Source organism: Lissotriton vulgaris, chromosome 9 (genome assembly GCF_964263255.1).
Source record: "Lissotriton vulgaris chromosome 9, aLisVul1.2, whole genome shotgun sequence".
NCBI classification, from domain to species: domain Eukaryota; kingdom Metazoa; phylum Chordata; class Amphibia; order Caudata; family Salamandridae; genus Lissotriton; species Lissotriton vulgaris.
This window is the reverse complement of record NC_141697.1, coordinates 976,418,204-976,441,391: the sequence shown is the minus strand read 5'-3', so window position 1 is coordinate 976,441,391 and position 23,188 is coordinate 976,418,204. Positions and strand designations below refer to the sequence as shown.

At 49.5% G+C, this 23,188-nt stretch overlaps 1 protein-coding gene across 1 annotated transcript in view; it reads right to left on the bottom strand.

The window, feature by feature from the left end:
- Nucleotides 1–23,188, bottom strand: part of FANCD2 (FA complementation group D2) — a 1,101,131-nt gene that overhangs the window by 592,012 nt on the left and 485,931 nt on the right. The window contains exon 30 of the mRNA XM_086938826.1: nt 7,382–7,495. Coding sequence (XP_086794952.1) covers nt 7,382–7,495 — 114 coding nt within the window. The remainder of the gene's footprint in view (nt 1–7,381; nt 7,496–23,188) is intronic.

The following is a 23,188-nucleotide window of genomic DNA, read 5'->3' as shown; positions in this document are numbered from 1 at the left end:
GGAAAGCAACAGAAATCTAACACATCAGTGTAGTGCAAGCTCCCCAAGACACCATCATTAAGCAATAGTAGTATAAAGTGGAATAAGATATTTATTTATAAAGTTTTATATAGCGCAAACTTGATCCCGGAGGATATCAGAGCGCTTTACAATTTGAGGCAAAGGTAACAAAAAGGAACATTAGTCTAACATGGGGAATCTAATGGGCATTGAGATGTTTACTCCTCTCAAAATCGGAATGGCTGTTGTATTAAAAATGCATGAATAGAGTGAGGTAGATAAATAGATAGATAGATAGATAGATAGATAGATAGATAGATAGATAGATAGATAGATAGATAGATAGATAGATAGATAGATAGATAGATAGATAGATAGATAGATAGATAGATAGATAGATAGATAGATAGATAGATAGATAGATAGATAGATAGTACTCCGTCCCGAAGCCAAGCATGGCGAAGGAGGGCGACTGAGGAAGCTATGGCCTAGCACAGCACCTCTGAGATGTCCAGAGTGGAGGATGCCGACCTGGAGAGACGCGCTGAGAGAAGTATCATCCGGAGCTCCCGCCGCATCTTCGGCTTTAACTGTCGACACTCCGGACAATCAGTGGCGCAGTGATCCTCCCCCAAACACCACATACAAATGAGGTGAGGGTTGATTGCCGACATAAGATGCCGACAAAAAGAGTAAGTTTTGAAGCCCGAAGGCATTCGCACACTGTACCACGAAAGAGAAATGGAGAAAAAAAAGGGGGGCCCCAAACAAGCCCAAAGGACCGGATCCGCGTTGCACACGGAAAAGGAAAAAACGGACGTAGGCGCGCTGGGGTGGGTCTTATGTGAACTCGCTGACGTCACGTACGTGGACGACGCCTGGACGAAGACGCGTGATGTCCCCCCAGCACCAGGGTTGCTGTGGCAAGGAAAGTTTCCGGATCCAGTCTCACGCCTGGGGATAATTCTACGTGAAGGAATCTGCTGCTAGTAGTCTCTATCAGATGAGCAAACATATAGTGTAGGAAGGCTCACAAGATGATAACCTTTTGGAGTACAAAGTGATAAATCTAGCAGAAGTAGAGAACTTTTACTATCAATCATAAGGAATGTCATCTAGCAGTTAAATGTAAGACCAGTGCCAGGGGTAAAAGCAAAACCCACATAAACTAATAATGCAGGCTACATGCTACAAGAAGGAATTTTGGGAAAGACAACTTCATTGTTGTACTATCCTGTCAATGGCACATCACCCTAATGATGACTAAGACTAATAAGATGATCATTGCAAATAAACACCCCACAAAAGGCAGATTATACATATACTGAAACTATCATGGAGTTAGAAATGTCAAAAGCACCTTATAAGGGGAACTAAACCCCACAAAGGTATGATATCCCACGTCAGAGAAAACAACCCTACACAGAGGGTGGAACTCTGCACCCTCAAATGAGGGTCTAATAGTCCACAAGCTGAGCAATCCCGGCTCAGCATATTTATATTTATAAATGCTCACCGTAGCATACAAACGATACCCCACCTAGAGTAAGGAACATACCATGAAGGCATCGACTATTGAGCTCTTCATCAGAGTAAAGAAAACTGTAAGACCTGTATACCAGGTATCAATTAAAAATCAAACACAACAAAACAGCTGAAAAACTGTCATGGACAGAGCTAAAGTAGAAAGTCAACACTTCTACACGAAGTAGTAAACAACAATAAAGAAAGCAACTTATCGTGGAATATAGTTTAAAGAATCTGACCACTTAAAAAGAATACTTCAGAATAGATGCACCTATAATTTCTCTTATTATCTTAACTGATCAAAACTAAGGGTCATTACAAAACCTGTAAAGAACCACAAGGTTATCTAAATAGCCATAAACCCATTCAGCAAGCAGAAACACAACACTAATGTTATGTTATGTTATGTTAATATTATTTTTATAGCGCACAGATGCCCCAGCAAAGGGGCGTCCTGGCGCTTAGACAGGTACTATAACATAACACACAAGATGGAAAAAGAAAGGGGAGGGCGGCTACTCAGAGACAGGGAACAAGAAAGTTTTAATAGCACGCCTGAAAGTGGACAGGTCATTCAGAGCTCGGATGTGCACCGGGAGCGAGTTCCACAGCCCCGCAGCAAGCACCCGGTAGGAGCGGCCACCCATTCTGCTGAGTTTGAAACGGGGGCAGACTGCCAGGTGAAGAGCCTCAGATCTTAAAGATCTCAAAGGGATGTAAGGGATAATCAAGTTGGCAAGAGCTGGCGGCGAAGAAAGTTTCATGATTTTAAAGGCCAGACAGAGCGCTTTAAACTTGATCCTCTGTCTGACCGGTAACCAATGGAGGGCCGAGATGGTGCCTGAAACAGAACAATGTCTGGGAAGGCCAACAATGGCCCGCGCCGCGGCATTTTGAACTCTTTGAAGCCTGGATGCCTCAGCCTGGTTTACCCCTAACATCAGCGCACTTCCGTATTCCAGCCGGGACAAAACCGAGGCTTGGACCACGAGCTGCCAGGTGGGAGGGTCGAAATATTTCAAGACCGGCCTTATGCCACGCAAGATACCGTAGCAGGTGGCTGCAACCTTCTTTGTGTGGCCTGTGAAAGTGAGCGCGGATCCAGCCAAATTCCTAGGTTTTTCACTTCGGAGGCTGGGATAGGAGTAATACCCAGCTCTGGAGGCCACCACTGGTCTCCCCATAGCTCAACATGTTTCCCCAAGACCAACACTTCAGTTTTGGTGGCATTCAACTGTAAGCAATTGGTACGAAGCCAACTTGCTACTGCCACAAGTCCAGCTCGGAATCTGGGGGCCTCCACTTCAGGGTCTCCACTCAGTGTCACCGCCAGCTGCGTATCGTCAGCATATGAGGTCATCGTCAAACCCCACTGTTTGACGACTGCAGCTAGTGGTTTCACGAAGAGGTTGAACAAGGTGGGGCTCAACGAGAAGCCCTGTGGGACCCCCAGGCCCAAGGGATGAATAGTGGATTGGCAGGGTGGTATTGCCACTTTAAAGGTTCGATCTGAGAGGAAGGATCAAAACCACTGAAGAGCGGTACCTGCTACTCCAGCTTCCTCTAGGCGCCGAATCAGTATATGGTGGGACACAGTATCGAAAGCAGCGCTCAGGTCTAATAGCAGGAGCGCTGACGTACGTCCGGAATCAAGCACCAGGCGTGGATGCTCAATAATATGGAGCAGAGCGGTCTCGGTACTGTGTCCTGGCCGGAAGCCATTTTGGCTGGAGTCCAATATCTGATTACGGCAAGGTGATCAGACAAGATCGAGTTAACATGGGCTTCGGTAATGGCCAATAGATAAAATACATATTCCAAACTCAGTCATGTATAGACATTTCCTCCTTACAAATCAGAAAAAGAGAATCTCACCAAAACATCAAAGACATATCTAGGTGACTGTCACACCAACCATCTCTGAACTGCTGTAAAGTCAAATGTACACCATCAAACTGCATATTTTTCAAGCTATTCTGTACAACCTCCGAAAACCCAGAAGGCAACTGACTGAGCCATAGCCCTACCCACTGAATCAGTGGTGTCCGTACCACATTTCAAGGTGAATTTAGCCGCTTCCCGCCCATCTTGCACCACTTAAAGAAGTCCACCCCTGGCTTCCTCTGGAAGAGAAGGCGGCAAAAGTACCACCAAGTCCCATAAAGCATATAAAAATCTGCCCAGAACACATGCCGTATTTAGCGACCTCAAAGCTGAACTTACAGAAGAGAATATATTGCTCCCACTATGTTCCAGCTATCTGGACTCTTTATTTGGTGGAAGAAACTGAACGGCACTAGGGTCTGGCAAAGCAGTAGCAGCCTGTATCACCACCCCTTTTGTGGTGGGATGACACAAGAGACAAACTGGGTCCCCAGGGGCGGGGCGGTGCCTATGGGCTACAGCCCAGTCAACTGAAGCTCCTGTAAAAGGTTTTGCCAAAGCTCCTTAAAAAAGATGAAATAGAGAGTCATTATAAGAGAGTAGAGGCTCCAATCTCATCTCACCTGGGTGCAGAACATCCACTTAAAGGTCTGTGGATAATTCCACTGAGGAAAACTGGCACAAGACTACAGCTTCTCTCCTCAATATGTCAACATAAGAAGAACGTGCCTCTGTTGCCTTGCCAGGTGGCGAAAGTAAATCTTAAACTGGTGAGGACTCAAGCTCACAAGCCTCACCCAGTTTGGTCAATTCTTCTCCAAAAGCGGCTGGACAGGACTACTCAAAGGGTCCTGACACCCTACAGTCTCCCATTCACCTTCAAAACTGTGTGGTCCCATAGGGAAAACATTGACAGGTTGTTTAAGGGCAGATGAAGAGTTGTCTACAGCTGACATTTGGGCTAGATTTGTCCCAGCTCAAGGAAATTTAGGGAGGCGTGGGGTAGACTTCTGTTAATGCTCCGCAACTGATTGCTGGGAGACGGCATCAGGGACGCATTTACATTTCAACCGTTTCTGCTTCAGAGCCTCCTTTGACAGAGACGGCCCTTCAAGCGAAAGACTCCTTGATCAGTCTCTGAATTCGACGAGGACCGACGACGACGCAGTGCGTCCGTTAGCCAGCTAACCAGAAATTTCATAAGACACTATCTCAACACCTCCAGTTAAAAATGCCAGCAGAAACCGCACTCCTCAGTGTCATGGTGTTTACAAGGAACCACAAACTGATGATATGAGAATCTGTGGCCGTCATGGGTCTGCCACAAAATCCACAGGGCTTAAACTCTGAATACATCACAGAAAAGCATACTGTTTCTTCGACAAAATGTTGAGACGGATCGAAAAACGCCCCTCTAACTGCTGTGGATCAGGGTTGCAAGCACAAAAAAGTAGGCACTTACGTCAGCGAGGGAGATATATTGGCTATATCGACATCACATCTGGTGGACAAAGTTGATATGGAGTCACACAACACCTTCATCTGACGCGCAGACGTGCAATGGGGAAAAAGTATCTGGATCCACTCACGCCTTGGGAGGATTCAAAAGTAAGGAATCTGCAGCTAGAGCTCTATCAGATTTTGAGAATTTTCCCATGAATGTGAGGAGCCTCTCCTGGACTTTTTATGCCTCTGATTGGACTGTCCCTCATTTTTGTGCTGAATTTACCACAAAACAGCAAAAGAAATAAGACCAGGAAGAAATTCACGACCTTGCACCGGGCTGGCTCTGCATTTTTCATATTTGGCAACGTAGGTTTAGCTTCCTGATGACCTTCAGATGTTCAAGGGAGCATTTGTTGCAACACTTGCCATCGTGTTAAGTGCCTAGGCACCACAGGCAGAACCGATGCGGGTCAGTGACAGACATCTGCTTTGGAAAACATGGCATGGCTTCCTCCTTGTTGTTCTGGGGGAGGAGGGGGGGGGGGGGATTTCCCTGCATACTGTGTTTGAAGTGAAAAAAAAAACTTGAACAGAAAATGGCAAGAGCAGTGCTCAAGAAATGTCTGAAAGGGTGTAGGGAAAAAAGGAAACAATGTTGGATTGCAGGCGAGGTACCTATATACAGCTTTATGAAATCATGGGAAGGACAGAGTTGGGACGGAGACCAATGGCGCCAACTGCTGGAGGGACTGAGTTATTACAAAGAACTTTTCAGACATCGTCTGACTTAAGAAATTCACATGGTGAGAAATATGCAGTTAGAAGTATTCACTAGAAATATTCGACATTAAGCAGTACAGAAATAAACCAGAACTGATGGAAGCCTATCCAATCCAAACAAACATCATCGTATGACTTGATGTGTCTAGACAAGAGGACCCATCAACCTAGGTCCTATTCAAGTCATTTTCCACAAAAGAGAGCAGAATACACAAGCACCGTCAACATAGACAAAGGTCTTGCTCAAGAAAATGTAAATGTACAGTGGCGGGCATTCATCAGAAATGAAGATCATATTCCAGAAGAAGAGCAACTTCCCCTCCTAAAAGAAAGTGAAATAATGGCAACTAATGACTAAAGATTTAAAAATGTACTTATACTACCACATAAACATAGCCCAATACACAACATGTGACTAGATTGTACAGAAAAAGACTAGCAGGGAGATCAAAAACTCAATGGCTAAAACGCAAACAGGCAGATATGTACTGAGTACTGCATATCCAACCTCCGAGCCAAACCAAAACTGATTTCCATAATGATGTGCGTTTTAAATTCCTGTGCGATACCTTACGTTACAGTTCTGAAGAAATACATGTCACTGAAAAACAGCTCTCAGTTAAGGGAGGATGGACAGACATTTTGAAATGCAGACGATCGTTCAAGTGGGCAAGACAAGAATTAGAGCTTCCTTTATAAGAGACACATATTCTTGGGAGGGTTTGATGTTATTACTGCTGTGTACTAAGGATTTATGGGCCATATGTATCAACATCCTGATTTGTGATTCACAAATAGCGATTTTTTAGAAATCGCTATTTGAGAATTGCAAATAGGGATGTATGTAAAAAATCGCAATTTTTAGCGATGTCTTAATATTATTTATTTGTGATTAGCAAATTGCGAATCGCAATTAAGGAATATTTTCCCATTCATTTCTATGGGCTAGAAGGCCCATAGGAATGAATGGGAAGTTATTCTCAATTTGCGATTCGCAATTTGAGAATCGCAAATTGAGAATAATTTCAAGGGTGCAAGGGTGTCACAAGGACACCGTGATGCACCCCTGAAATTTACATGTGAGCGCATATGGCGCACATACATGCCCTAAGGGCATGTATGTGCGCCACATGGCACCTTTACAAATGCCAAAAAGTGCATTTGTGAAAGAAATTGCAAATTACCACAAACTCCAAGTTGGTGGTAATTTGCGATTTCTTAATGAGAAATCGCACAACTTGGGTGCTTCATACATAGCATTTAAGGAATCACAATTTGCGATTCCTTGAATGCGGACGCAAAATTAAGGAAGGGCAAATTTTGCGATTCCTTAATTTTGCGATGCAATTTTAATCATACATCGCATTTTCCGTATTTTTTGTCGCAAAGACTGCTTTTTTGTGAATCGCAACGTTTGCGACTAAAAAAAACGGATGATACATATGCCTCTAGAGTTGTTGGGAGTCTTTAAAAAACCCAGGTGAAATTCAAGAGACACCTTAACATATCCGACTGAAAACTGTTGCACCCAAATATTTATTGAAATATATTTATTAGTAGGGTGTATACCACCCTAAACACCCCCCCCAAAGCTACGGGAAACACGGTGAGAGGTTTAGCAGAAAAACTGAAGTGCATTGTTCCATGTGTCACACAGCTCAGTAGTTTACGCACAGCTTTAAAAGCTTTATAAAGATGAACAATCACGCAAAACAGGAAGCATTAGCCAACGATAAATTCATACCTTTAAGAAAGTGACTCTTTTTGCAGCTGATACCAGTATGTGCTCCAGCTTTCGGGATAGATCATCAAGAAGAAACACCAACTCTGCCGGGCCCAGCTGCACAACCTCAGAGGCCTTGAAAGAAGAGCAGAAGAAAGTAAAATGCATGTACCATTTGATATTTGTGTCACTTCTTTCAGTGGCAGTGTGAGAAGAACAAAATAGTTATCTGACAGTATTTTTATACTGAGCACCTGTACTAAAAAGTTATTAGGGCACTTCATATGAAAGCCAGGAACAATAAGGTATCTTGTAAGGGGATTAGGATTTAACACATTAGCCTTCAACTTTTTCTTTAATAAAAGCTACATATGTTCAATGAAATTCATTGAGAGTGACTACTATTATATTAAAAATGTTGTAATAGTGACCACATCAGACAAGATTATATTAGTGGCTTCCTCACTAAACTTGACATGGTAAGTACTTTGGTACCTCCACAATTGGCAACTGGTGTACCCTTGTCAGTCCGTAGTACATGGTACTAATGTACCCAGGGCATAGGTACACCAGGGGTCACCCATGGGCTGCAGAATGCATTATGCCACCCAAGAGAGACCCCTCAAACTGTGACTTCAGGCCTGCCATTGCAGCCTGTGTAAGCTTGTGCTAGCACCACTTACAATAGATATACGTTTCTTATATTTGATGTCACTACACTTCAAACCTATAAGTAACACCTAAGGTAGGCCTTCCAATCCTGAAGGCAGGGTAATGGGTTATAAGCATGAGGGTGACCCTGCATGAGGACACCCCTACAAACCCCGAAGTCTATTCTCCAGGCTTTGTAAGTGCGGTCAGCCATTTTGATACATCTAGTGGCCATGCTGCATTATGCGATGGATAACTATATATTGGCTGTGCCAAACCTGGGAATATTTGGTATCAAACATGTTGGAATCATACCCCAACACAGTAACCAGTGCTGGAGGTATGATTCCATGCACTGGGGGGCACCTCCAGGAAGCCCCCAGTACTCTCTGTAACAGCGTTTCAGGGTCTGCCAGCAAGTTAGTGCTGCTGCTGACCCCACACACAATTCTGCCCTCCTGCTGCTGAGCTCAAACGAGTCAGAAAAGGGGGTGGTGATGGACAGAGTATCTGAATTAAGCAGAACACTCCTACCCAGTCCAAAGATCAGGGCTTGATCCATCACCGTTTTTTAGCTCACTGCACCATCCCAGCTCAGAACCTGGCTACATGCAAATTAGTCTGTCCCTGGCTCAGTGCATCATGGGAACAGGGCAGACCAAACTACCAAGCCAATTCTTACACTGGGAAGGAAACAAGCTTCCGGGGACCGGTTTCTGGCATTTCAGCCGTCTTCGGCCCGGCTTGCTTGAATCCTGATGGTGCAGTGAGCAAGGGACTCACATCTGAGTATACCCTTCCACGCTTATGGTGGACAAAACGATTCAGAAAAGGGGGTGGTGATGGACAGAGTATCTGAATTAAGCAGAACACTCCTACCCAGTCTAAAGATCAGGGCTTGATCCATCACCGTTTTTTAACTCACTGCACCATCCCAGCTCAGAACCTGTCTACATGCAAATTAGTCTGTCCCTGGCCCAGTGCATCATGGGAACAGGGCAGACCAAACTACCAAGCCAATTCTTATACTGGGAAGGAAACAAGCTTCCGGGGACCGGTTTCTGGCATTTCAGCCGTCTTCGGCCCGGCTTGCTTGAATCCTGATGGTGCAGTGAGCAAGGGACTCACATCTGAGTATACCCTTCCACGCTTATGGTGGATAAAACGATTCAGAAAAGGGGGTGGTGATGGACAGAGTATCTGAATTAAGCAGAACACTCCTACCCAGTCCAAAGATCAGGGCTTGATCCATCACCGTTTTTTAGCTCACTGCACCATCCCAGCTCAGAACCTGGCTACATGCAAATTAGTCTGTCCCTGGCCCAGTGCATCATGGGAACAGGGCAGACCAAACTACCAAGCCAATTCTTATACTGGGAAGGAAACAAGCTTCCGGGGACCGGTTTCTGGCATTTCAGCCGTCTTCGGCCAGGCTTGCTTGAATCCTGATGGTGCAGTGAGCAAGGGACTCACATCTGAGTATACCCTTCCACGCTTATGGTGGACAAAACGATTCAGAAAAGAAGGTGGTGATGGACAGAGTATCTGAATTAAGCAGAATACTCCTACCCAGTCCAAAGATCAGGGCTTGATCCATCACCGTTTTTCAGCTCACTGCACCATCCCAGCTCAGAACCTGGCTACATGCAAATTAGTCTGTCCCTGGCCCAGTGCATCATGGGAACAGGGCAGACCAAACTACCAAGCCAATTCTTATACTGGGAAGGAAACAAGGTTCCGGGGACCGGTTTCTGGCATTTCAGCCGTCTTCGGCCCGACTTGCTTGAATCCTGATGGTGCAGTGAGCAAGGGACTCACATCTGAGTATACCCTTCCACGCTTATGGTGGACAAAACGATTCAGAAAAGGGGGTGGTGATGGACAGAGTATCTGAATTAAGCAGAACACTCCTACCCAGTCCAAAGATCAGGGCTTGATCCATCACCGTTTTTTAGCTCACTGCACCATCCCAGCTCAGAACCTGGCTACATGCAAATTAGTCTGTCCCTGGCCCAGTGCATCATGGGAACAGGGCAGACCAAACTACCAAGCCAATTCTTATCCTGGGAAGGAAACAAGCTTCCGGGGACCGGTTTCTGGCATTTCAGTCGTCTTCGGCCCGGCTTGCTTGAATCCTGATGGTGCAGTGAGCAAGGGACTCACATCTGAGTATACCCTTCCACGCTTATGGTGGGCAAAACAGGGGAAGGCAGAATAAGCATCCTGCCACAGGCAGGTGTGACCACCTCAGAGATAGGACTTAATGTATTGGGTTGGGGTGGGGGCACTTGCCAACGCCACAAGACTACCTTTAAGGGCACTTTTGGTGCCCTCCCTGCATATTCTAGTTAGTACCAGTTCTGGGAGCCATTGGATCCCGCTCTGGTGCGAAACTGGACAAAGGACATGAGAGTATCCTCCCCTCTGTCCAGCACCTCCTCTGGGAGGTACCCCCGAGTTGTCCTAACCCTTTCTTAGGGTATAAAAGGGCTTACTTGTGGGTGGGTCCTCAGATTTGTCGTGAAACAAAACTCAAGCCTGAATCCACTTCACTCTTCGACCGTCTGTACACTTGGACTTCGCCTGGAACAGAGACTGCATCAAGGAGGACTGCTGCTGCTCCTGGTATCGCTGTTCTGTAAGTCTTCTTCGTTGTCTGTGCCTGTGCTTCACCCAGGATCTTCAACTGACCTCTGGGCATTGAGTTCACCTAAAGTAATCTGCCTTAGAGTAAAGGAGTCACTTCCTTCCATCTGCAGGGACAGCAACAAAGCTGACCAGTATGCTACTCCTGACGTCCCACAGACTTCGAAAAGGCTCAGCAACACAGGTGGTGGTTCTGCAACTCCCTCGAGGCCTGGCCAGTCCTCTCTGATTTATTGAGCCCAGTATTCCTCGTCGGAACCGCTGTGACCTAACCCCTGTGCACCTTGTCGACTTGCTGTTGCCAATGCTCACTGGCTTTGAACTCCAGAGATCTTCTGGCTACAAGAATCTCCAGGGTCCAGCATCTCTGCCTGCCAAGATCTTCAACCTCACTGCATCCTCTGCACTGTGGGCCTTCTTCTTTGGTTAGATTATCGAGGTCCTCTTGTGACTCCTGTGCCTTTGGCCTGTGGGTCCTCCGGAAGGGTATTCTCTTGCTTCAGTGGGCTCCCGTGCTTTCTCGGGACCGCTCTGACTCTCCTACACTTGGTGAGCTACTTGACCTTGCTCGTCCCAACGTTGCTCCATCGTCTTCCATGTCTGTTGCTCCTGCCAAGGCTTGTTAGTGCTCCTGTCGGACACCGACCCCCCTGGATCTTGACTTCCTATTTGGGGCAGCTCATGAACGGCTCCTGGTTTTCCACAGCGTCGCCTGGTCCTCACAACTGCAGCGACAAGGTCTCCGGCATCCCTCCTGCATCTTCCGTCATCTGTGGTCACTGCTCTTCTGTGCCTCCTGATCACCTACCTACAAGTCACATAGACTATGTCCCCTCTGCTTGCAGGTTCATCTTGTCAAGAATTCACCATTGGATCCTACCGGACTCTTGTACAGTCTTCGCCAGCGCCATCTTTTCTGAAGTCCTCCATTGTGGTCTATGGCAGTTCCCAACGTCACTTCGCACCTATGCACCCGGCTTCCCTGGTTGGAGTAGGTATCCTGGTTCCTGGTGTACCCACGGGTGGGGTGACTCTCCAACCTGGTGTCTTCCACAGGGTTTCTTCAGGGTCCACGGGGAAGAGTCCTTCTTCAAAACTGCAGCCTTAACTTTCCCGTTGACTTCTATTGAGTACGCGGTTGTGTTACCAGGGGGAGTGTGGCTCAATGGTTAGAGCGGCAGACCCTGATGCAGAGTTCTGGCCAGGGACCAGGGTTCGATTCCCGCCACAGCGGGGTCTCGGGCTCAATTTCCTCGGACCTGTTAATTCTCGCCTCGGTGCCTATTCTAATCACATGCCCCACGCTGCAACTCTGGGCAATAGCTTGCTTAGCCTCCACACCGGCCCCAACAGCGCTAAGGATGCCTGGCTTCACCCTGGGGGTGCCCAGGAATGGACACTTCACAGGGAAAGCTAGGAGGGGTTCCACAGCTGTATGAGTATCAGCGCCAGGAAGCCGAATAGGCGACACCGCAAGGTGACCGTCTGGTGACAGTGCGCTCTATAAGTACCATGACATTTGCATTTACATTACCACTCTGCACACAGTCTCTGTGGGGTTCCGGGAACTTACCTTGGGTGGTTCTTTGTGTTCCCCGCTCTTCTGAGTCTCCTGGTCCAAGTCCCGACTTCGTTTGCAGTTCGCACTCCACTTTCTTAGTATATGATTTGGTTTCCCCTGAAGACCACTGTGCATTGTGCTTATTTACCTGTTTGCAATTGAAGTATTGTGTGTAATTGTGTTCATATCTCCGGGAGATATACCAAGGTGTTCGTGAATGTTGTGTAATAAATAGACTACTTTTTATAAATACACTGTGTGGTTCTTTTTTATTTAATCCACACTGAATGATTAGATCTGGTAAGGCAAGCTGCTTAACACTCCTTCTGGACCAAGCTTGAAAGTTGCTCTCCACATCTACCACTTAGAGAGCTTTCTATGGTTGTCTAAGACCAATAAAATCACCACAAGGGTTGTTTGGATTAGTGCAAGGTGCTTCACTTAAATAATTGTGCACCATATACTAGGCCAGCCTCCTACACATGATTTACCAGTGAAATATTTGCTTTAAAAATATTTTGGAAATTCAGCCTTTTTTTCTAAATAACAGCTTATAAGCTGTGAAAATAAATACATTTTCGTTTCTAATATGTACTCTCGATTTTAGTATAACATTTTTAATTCAACCAATCAAACACTTCTAATTTAGCAGAAAGCACATAGGAGAGCTACTCACAAGTAGCTGGGGAGCTACCTGTAGCTCACAAGCTACTTATTGGAGAAGTTAACATATCAGGAACAATAATCAACAAGAGAGGGTTAAACAGAAATGTGCTGCAGCTCGAGTTTCCTCCACAGTTGCCACCCCTTGCTGTGGATTAATTTATAATTAACAACAGGGGCAGCTCTGTACACCTGAACCAGGGGCAATCAATATTTAGTTCTAACAGCAGTTCAAGGTATTATGAAAATATCAATAACAATAAATTAAACTTTTTAGAAAAGGAAAAAAACTATACATGGAAATACGGGGGAAACCGCGTTGCCAGGACAATGGACATCAGACCCATGACCCACCTTAAGGAGCATGACCAATAGATGGTAAAGACATCAAATCAGACGAGGGACGGTGTGAGACCCCTGTCACCCAGACACAGATTAAAGGAAAACAGAACTAGAAAGTCCAGTGCTAAAGTAAGAAACAATGCAGTGAGACCTTCAAAGAAGGATCCCAGCACCAGTCCCTATAACCCAAAAGGAACGAAGTTCCTAGGGTCAAAACAACATGACAACTGTTGAGCATACCGCTTGAACACATACCACAGTGGAAGCCACAAGAAACAGGGGCCAGCGGAATACGGTCCACCCAAGAACAGGAGCCACAGCAGGATGCCCGTCGGTGTAAGAAAAAAACCTCTAATGTGCACCCCCTAGGACATGTGACAACAGTGGCAGGGCAGAACCAAGAACCTAGTGCCAACAGAGACAGAAGAGCCACCACTGAGCAAAACCTCAGGAGGTAGGCATACAGACATACAAACTAAAAGCCACCACAGTGAGTGGAGAACCTGTAAAGCTATTAACACATAGAGGACACTATCCCGAAGGAAGAGTAAGCAAGAATATCTGACACTAAGGCAAAAAGACTTAGTAAGAGAGCACCCCAGTGGCATGTAGAATCCACGATATACACACAAAGAAGCAGGAATGTCTCCACACGTACGTGGAGTGATGAAATCCTAAATAGGGGAGTCATGCAAGCGGTACCACGGGACAGGTGTGCTGCATAACAGGTAAGAATGCTGAAAAAAACAACAGGTCCCCGAGGGGGAAGAATCCTGCAAGCCAGGCAGAAACATAGATCACAAGACTACCCATAAAGGATTGAGAGAAGGCACAGACAGAAGCCTGGTGCCAAAAGTCTACACTGCCAAAGACCAACAACGTCTACCAAAATAGAGGACGTCGAGAAGAACACACACACAGTAATTCTACCTAAAGAAGCACCTGTGCCAGAATGTGAGTAAGAACACACACACAAAAAACATCAGGGGCGGAGCACAGTTCCAGTGGCAGAAAGGCATAGACAAGAGCCACTCTTTGAGAACTAAGAATATGCACAGGACAGGAAGGGACAAACCGGACCCCGTGTCCTGCCAGAAACAAGGAACCGGAGACCGTGCCAGGGAAGACCTGCCCACTGCCCCGGGGCGCATGTCCCCCAATAGACAAGCAAGACGTGCACAGCGAGGATGCAGAACACGCCAGGTTGACGAAACTCCTTACGGAGGCGGGGATGTATTACGGACCAAACGTAGACAACTATTTGTAGCCCTTGGAGAGAAACTAATCCCATGGATCTCACCAGAGAAGACATCCTACAATAGTAGGAAGAGTCAGATTGCATCAAAGGTCCTGGGCAAGGAAGAGTGGCAATATGAGTGCCAACAAATACCCCACATATGTTAAGGCACAACCCTACAAAAGAAGGGTCCCTCTTGAGACAAACTTGAAGGCAGAGGCTCAAAAGAAAGGTAAACACATTTTAATCAGCTGTACCAGAATAAGTAAACAAAACGGCTGAGCAGCCACACAACCCAGAACATCTGCGGCCCACAAAAGGTAACAGAAAAGAAATACATATACAGGAGGTGCCTGACTGCCGAATCAGCACGGGCTTCAAAAAAAGTAAACCCCATTAATTGGTATACCTTTAAGCCGCTCCTGAACATGCTCTGGGGAAACGCAGTCAAGCAACCACGTATGGCAACCGGCCTGGCCATAGTACGACCTACAGTGTCCGTGGTGTCCATGGCAGACCTAATTGAAAAGTGCGCCATTTCAAGTCCATCACTGATTAGGCGGGCCAGATTGGCATGAGAGATCCCAGGCAAGGAGGGGAGGAGCCAAGGGAGGAGCCAGTCAACAGTGTCTAAAAGGGCATATGTAGCCTGAGCAAATATACACAACGTGTTGAGGGACCGGAGTCCCGAGCTGGCAGATGCAAACACATTGCAGCCAACAAAACAGGAGTCACAGAGAGAGCTGCCTAAAGCACAAGTCCTCCAGCTCCAGGATGGAGGGACAAACAGGCGGGGTCAGTGGGAGCCGGCCGATGTGCCACAATACGCTCACGGGGTCCCCTGAGGAGGGCCATGCCCAAGATTTTGAGAAGGATGTCAACTAATGACTCTACAAAAGGTAACAATGGTTCCATGTTCCCCACGCCCTGGTGTAGAATATCCAGCAAAGGCTCCGAAGAACTAGAGACTTGGGGCGGTTCCATCCTTAAAATGGGCACTTAATAGAGGCTCAGCAGCAAGATGAGTAGGTCAATGCTCCACTGGCGCTAGTTCTGGACGGCATTGAAATGACTCAGGGGGTGGTGAGCCCACCAGGACCACATCCTCCACCACTGAAGCTGGAGACGGTACCGGTGTAGATTGGCATCGAGGCAACGTCGAGCCGGCATCAAAGACCTCTGAAAAGGCCACGAATGGCGGAGTGGAGCAATAGTCAGCGACCTCCGAAAAGGCCTCGAACGCCCGAGTCGAGCCAGCAACCTCCGAAAAGTTCTCGACCCCTCGAGTGGAACCGGCGTCGGCGACCTCGAAGAGGCCTCGACTCCTCGAGTCGAGCCGGCGTCAGCGACTTCCGAAAAAGCCTGGACTCCTCGAGTCGGGCCGGCGGCGGTGACCTCCGTAAAGGTCCCGACTACTCGGAGCAGGACAGGCGTAGACTCAACATTCCCTGAGGTGGAAACCTGGGGGAGAGAGTACGCTGAAGCGGTGTCTTGCACTGCGCCGCAGCCACCTCCAGCGATGCCGCAGGGAGCCTCGGAAGGATGAGCGATAGAGCTATGAAAGGGCTAGACATCGTGGGATGCCCCTTCGGGCCGTGTCCCGACATAGCGGCGACTCTGGTGTCAGAGTCAGGGCACTCAGTTGGAGCCGAGTGTAAACCCGCCGGCGGTGTCCCAACTTGAGCCCCTACCCCCCTGTGGGGTACCGGAGGCACGCCAGGGAGGGGGGGCAAATGCTTACCTGCGGCGACTCTAGTGTCAGAGTCAGGGCACTCGGTTGGAGCCGAGGGTAAACCCGCCGGCGGTGTCGCAACTGGAGTCCCTACCCCCCCCCCCCCCCTGTGGGGCCTGGTGGAGGGCAATGCTTACCTCAGGTAGGCGAATGATGGCGAAGGTGCCGGGACCCGCCGCATGAACGACTCTGCTGGAGAAGGAGACCTGCGTTGCGAGGGGTCCGTTCAGAACATCTGGGCAGACATTAGTGTCATGCGGCGTTCCTGCAGTGATTGCGGCCACAGCTGGCGGCAAACGTCACACTCCATGGAGTCATAGTGCTCTCCCAAGCACCGTATACAGATTTCATGAGGGTCCATTACTGACATCTGTCGTGAGCAGGACCGGCACGGTTTGAAGCCCACAAAGGGCATCAAACACACTGTTCCTGGACGCAGAAGGGCGTTGAAAAGGCCTGTAATAAAACAATAACAGGCCCGAGGTTTTACTTTCCTGGATCCGCGGAAAAGAAGAAAACTGACGTCAGAACGCTGGGAGTGGCTTGTATGGCTCCATTGACGTCACTTCCGTGGACGAAGTCAGGACGAAGCCGGCCGACGCCACCTCCCGGCGTGCAGAGGTATTGCGGGGGTAAAAAGATTTTCCGGATCCAGTCTGACGCCTGGAGAGATATTCTAAGTTAAGGAATCTGCAGCTAGCTGTCTCTATCAGATTAAAGATTACACAATTTAAGGACTAGGATCCACCTTTGTGAAACCTTGAAAATGTGAAGGTCATAACCTTCACTACTTGGAATTTATTGGAGGGGAGGGATGTAAACCCTCTTAGTACCCCCCCTTAAAATCCCATGCATTGCTCTGAAGTTTGAAAAAGCTTACCTTTGTCAAGTTTGTTGAAGAGAAATGTTATGTCCAACAATACAAACAGGAGTCACCAATGTTCAGTATGTGATGGATATTACTCAGTATTGCCAAAGTAGCTCTTTCAATGCTGCAGCCTTCCCTAAAGCCAGACTAAATGCAGATTTTTTTGGGAAATACATGCCAATATATTCATCGCTAAATTTGAACACACACATTTGTGAAAATAGCATCTGTGCCAATAACCTCATAACAAACATGCGTTACATTGATTATATTCTACTTATCTGGAAAGGAACAAAACAACTGCAGAATAGTATTCAAGAATTGACTCAACATAATCAATGCATCCAGTTCACCTACAGCATGAGTTAACACAGCATACATTTTTTGGATATACAATTGGAATTTACGGAAAAAGGGTTAAAAACACGAGTGTTCAAGAAACCAACAGATAGGAACAACGTGTTACACTTTACCAGTTTTCACCCCCCTTCGCTCAAGAGACACCTACCATTATCGCAGTTAATCAGAATCAAAAGAATTACTTCTGAATTTAACACCTGCGTGGAAGCGATACAGGACTTGTATTCACAATACACAGAAAGAGGTTACCCTACTGTGGTATTTGACAGTGTAATACAAAAAGTTCAAAACATGGAGTGGGGTAGCGTACTTCAACAGTATCTAAAATCCTCTAAAAAAAAGAGAGGCGTGTGTGCTAAAGTTCTCCACGAAATCACCAGCCATCAAACACACTATACTTTAAAGTGGGAGGTACTGGAACAGGAACCTGATTTTTGTGACTTGCTTCCAGCTAAACCATTATTTGCACACTCTTGTTCCAGGAATTGAAAAGAACTCTTAAAGAAAAATTCATATCAACCGAAAACACCTATACAGGCATGAGAAAATGTTTTAATTGCAGTCAATGCAGTAATCTGATTGTAGGAAACACATTCACTCATCCACACACTGGTTAAAAGATAAAACTGAAACATTCTTCAGATTGCAATTCAGAGACAGTTATTTAGGAAATCAAATGCCCGTGTGGCTTAACATACGTGGGGAGAACATCACGAAAAACCAGAATCAGGATAACCGAGAACAAAAGTATGATAAGGACAATGAACAGAAACTCATTTAACAGCGCACTGGGTGGACATGAAACACACCATACCACAACTTTGATTCACTACTGACTGATTCCCACACCAAAAAAAGACACACACAAATTGTTAGCTCAGAGGGAAGCTATTTGGATCAAACATTTACAGACAGTAATACCAAAGGGACTCAATGATAAAATTGAACTTATGTTTTTGTAACAGGACTTGTAATTTTGGAGAGAACTCGTCATTTATGATTTGTTATGATATTCAATTGTGTAGGCTTATTCACCATGTTAATATCTTTATTGTAACAAATCAGGTAAAGTATTTGCATGTGTATCTCCAGCACACATTTAAAACTTCACATTGTTGATTAGTGATTACTTGGAATATCTTTTGGAGATTTCTGTCTTTTTTTAGCTGACTACCACACAGAATCATGGCACATTATTAATTCTCAATTAATAAATTTAATTTCCAGTCCCTATTTTTGTAGCACACGTTAGTTGAGATTCTTTCACTCATTTCTATATGAAGTACAGGTCTCATCTTTATAGCTGTTACAGTTACCAATAGGGTGGGTAGGCTGCCCAGCAGTGATGAGGTATTTTTCCATTTGGTTTCGCAGTGCTGAGTCTTTTTTCCACACACGGTTATGCAATACGTACATGAGACGCCCCAGGAGGGGGGCGTGGCTAAGGCGCCGATGTAGGTGGAAGCGGGACTCCGGAGCTCCTCCGCGCCCGCCTCGCACCACCACATGTCCTGCGCCCCGGCTCGAACCCCGAGCCCACAAAAGTGCCCAGGAGGGCATCAGGAGCGCGTAGGGGGAATCTGGAGGTCTGGGGGCCCCTGTATCTACCCCCACTGAACTTTCGGCGGAGAGCGAGGCACCCGGGGAAGCGAGCGCCCAAAATGGCGGCCGCCGTCCCGACCTGAAACGCCTGGCGGCGGAGCCCGGGAGGAGACGAGGAGCCCTGGGACGCTGTGGCGGCTGGCCGTTTGCCGGCGGGGACCCCCTGACATCCGTCAGAGGTGAGGAGCACTGGCTGACATCTAAGCAAGCGGGACCGGAGGGCGAGGGACGGCCGCTTTGCCGGACCCTAAGATGGCGCCGCCCAAGAGCCTGTGACTGCCTTGGCGGCTGTTTGTGGAGCCCCTGGGACCTCGTGGGGTGCTGGGTCCACCCTCCTGGTGGTGGGATCGCCGCGGAGCCCACGCCGCCGGCAGGCTGGTGGCGCTCGGATAGCGACAGCGAGGAGAGCAGGGGAGGAGGCACCGGCTGCCCGCCCCCACGAGGCACCTGATCTGAAGGCGGGAAGGGGCGCCTACCTGGCCAGAGACGCCCGCATACAGTGCGCCGCATCGGGACTGGTGCTTGCAGGTGCGAACTCGGCCTGAGACTCCCGGACGAAGGGGACCTCGCCAGGCGACCAGACCCAGAGCACTGGTGCCCCACGGCCCTGGTGAAGCGGGACCTGACCCTTGGGCTGCTTCTCGAGCTAGACCCCGCGTGGCGTGGGCTCAGAGGTACGCGAGAGGGGAGGGCCTGTAACGGAGCTGGTGCGGAGAGCGGGAGCACCGGCGGCCGCCGCAGGGGCACACGAAGCTAGCTGCCCACCAGCATGGTACGGGGTGGCAGAAAGAAGGGCTTCGAAGCCCTGAAGCTGGATGACCCGGGACACCTCGTGGAAGACGACCCGCCGGGGCCGGGGAGCTCGACCCACCCGCGAGATCCTTCCCTGGGGGACATCATGCAGGCGATCGTGGCGTCGCGGGAAGCTCTCGAAAAGCGCATGGATACCATCGGATCGGACCTGACCCTGCTGAAGGATGACCATAGGAAGCTAAAGGAACGGGTGACGACCTCGGAGGTTACCCTGAAAAGTCTGCCTGGGGACGTAGCTGCGCTAAAGATATCACTGGCAGAGATGGCGCAGAAGGTACGAGTGCTGGAGCTCCGAGCTGAGGACAGCGAAGGGCGCTCTCGGCGCAATAACCTCCGCCTCGTGGGGGTCCCCGAAAAAGTGGAGGGGCAGGATGCGGTCTCCTACCTGGAGGGCTGGCTGCGGACTGAGGTGGCCCCAGCAGGACTTTCACCGTTCTTTGCCATTGAACGAGCACACAGAGTCCTTGCGCGCCCCCCCAAGCCGGGGGGGCCGCCGCGTCCGATTGTACTGCGTCTCCTGCACTTTAGAGACAGGGACCATATCCTGCGGAGGGTAAGAGACATCCCGGACCTGAGAATCGACAACAGCAGGGTCATGGTCTTCCCGGACTTCACCAGAGACGTGCAAAAACAACGGGCCTCCTTCCTGGCGGTCAAGCGGAAACTGAGGTAGCTGCAGCTGCCCTACGCTATGCTGTTCCCGGCGCGGCTGCGGGTGGTCGCTGGGGAGCGCACCCACTTTTTCCTAACACCACAGGAGGCTTGGAGCTGGTTGGATGCCAGGGGGGAGCCGGGCACGGATTCCCCGCCGCAGACCCCACCCAGGAGACGCTCCACGGAAACGACGCAGACGCGACGATCTGGCTCCCCATCGGGATGGCAGCAGGAACGAGCCAAGGCGGTGCAGGCAGTGGCGGCCATCAGCCAGGGAGACGCCAGCCCCTCCAGTAGCGCATCGGAGCAGTCGAAGACCAGTGCTCCCAGCCCTGGCTCCAGCAGTGGGCACGAGCTCTCGGGGACAGACCTGCCGGTGGTGACTCCCCAAACAGCGGATGGTATCCTTGGCTGATCTGGATCGTGGGACACTGGCCGCATATGTAAGGTACTGGGGTATGGAGGGGGGCCGCTTCCGGACGCTATGCAGTGTGGTGCGGATACCCCCCGGGACTTATCACTGAGATCTTGGGGGAGGGGAGAGTCGGGAGACCTCTCCTGAGTGTTGTTGGGGGAGGTGGGGCGGGGGCGGGGGGCTTCGGGCCTGTCTGGGGTCGGCGTCACTGCCACTCCAGCCCTATTCTGTAGTGATACGCTTTTGACACTTGAGTTTGGATGGAGTTTCCATGTTGGTGGTCTGTCCTGGGGTGTGGGAGTTGGGGTAGTTTGATTACACAAGTTGGGGGGGGGGGGACCTGGGCGTGCTGGGGGGGTCGCTGAGAGGGTGAACAGGACACGATGGACTCTACCATGGGATCCGACTTAGGCTACAAATGTCTCACAGGGAACGTAAGGGGGATGCACTCGATGCACAGGCGACACAAGATCCACTCCTATCTGGTCAGGCGGGGCATTCACATCGCCTTCCTTCAGGAAACGCATCTGCTAGCTAAGGAAGGGAAGGCGCTGCAGCGACGGTGGAGGGGACAGGTCTATCACACTGGCTACTCTGCTTATGCTAGGGAGGTGGCCATTTGGATACGGGCGGGGGTACCCTTTCAGTGCACAGAACAGGTAATTGACCCGGAGGGGAGATACATAATGGTACGAGGCAAGCTGGATGGGAGGGACCTTAACCTGGGTTGCTTGTACGCCCCGAATGTGGACCAGCCTGCATTTCTCTCTCTACTGTCCAACAAACTGGCCCCGTTCTTAGTGGAACCCTTGCTCCTGGGCGGCGACTTTAACAGTGTGGCTGACGCTGCCCTGGACAGATCACACCCCCCCCTACCAAATGCACCGGCTGGCAAACTTGCACTTGCACGCCCCGCCTGGCAACGACAGTGGGGACTGGTCGACTCCTAACCTCCCGTCGGACAGGGACTACTCGTTCTTCTCCGCCCTCCATGAATTGCACGTCCGCATAGATGCCTTCCTGTGCTCCCAGGACGTGCACGCAGAGGTGTGTCACAGTGAGTATCTCACGCGCTCGATCTCTGACCATAACCCGCTTCTCGTGCGGATGCGCTGGTCGCAATTCCGCCCGAGGATCCCAGCCTGGAAACTCCGCCCTGAGGCACTAGACGATCAGCTCTTCTGAACCACGATCGCCTCGGGCTTTGAAGCGTACTTCCAAGTGAACGCGGGCACGGCGGGCTCAGCTGCGACAGAATGGGACGCCTTCAAATCTGTGATACGGGGCCAGTGCATTGCGACGTCATCAGGGGTGCGGAGAACGTTACTGGAGGAAATCGAGAAAGAGGACGAGACGCTGCGGGGGCTGGAGAGGGCAAGGCCTGAACGGCCGGACACTCACGAGGCCCTGCTGGAGGCGCGAGAGGTGATGGCGGCGACGGTGGAGCGCCTCCGGTGCTTTGACTACAAGGCCTACCTCACGCGAGCGCACTCGGAACGTGACAAGTCAGGAGCTCTTCTGGCCTGGCTGGCCAATCCGGCTCGCCGGAGCTCGGTCATCCTTGAGCTCAGGGACCACGCGGGGGCGGCGCGATTTGATCAACAGGGGATCAATGAGCTGTTCTATGACTACTACACGGAACTCTACCGCAGCAGGGTCCTCCCATCGCTGGAGGAATTCCAGGCCTTTATGGAGGATCTTGACCTGCCGGAACTGGGAGAGGAGGACGCGAAGCGGCTCGGGGACAAGATCGAGGAGAGAGAGGTGCGGGTCGCCATCAAGAGCATGGCGAGGAACAAGACGCCGGGCACCGACGGATTCCCTACGGAATTTTATCTCACCTACGCTGATCTCCTTGCGCCCCGGCTGACGTGGCTGTACAACGAGTCGAAGCGGCTGGGTCGTCTTCCTGCGACCACGGGGGAGGCGCTGATCGTCCCCCTGTTGAAACCGGGCAAGCAACCGTGGGACAGAACAGCGTACCGCCCACTGTCCATGCTCAACCTGGACTACAAGATTTTAAGTAAGATCTTGGCGACGCGATTGCTCCCCCACATGCCCATGCTGGTTCACGCGGACCAGTCGGGCTTCATCCCGACCCGCAATACGGCGCTTAATGTGCGGCGACTCCTGCATGTACTGGAGGCTGACACCTATGACTGCGACGAGGCAGTGGTGTTTGCTGTCGATATGGAGAAGGCCTTTGACAGCCTGGAATGGCCTTATCTCTTCCACGTTCTGCGCACGCTGGGCCTCGGCGAAGGCTTCGTAAATTGGACGATGC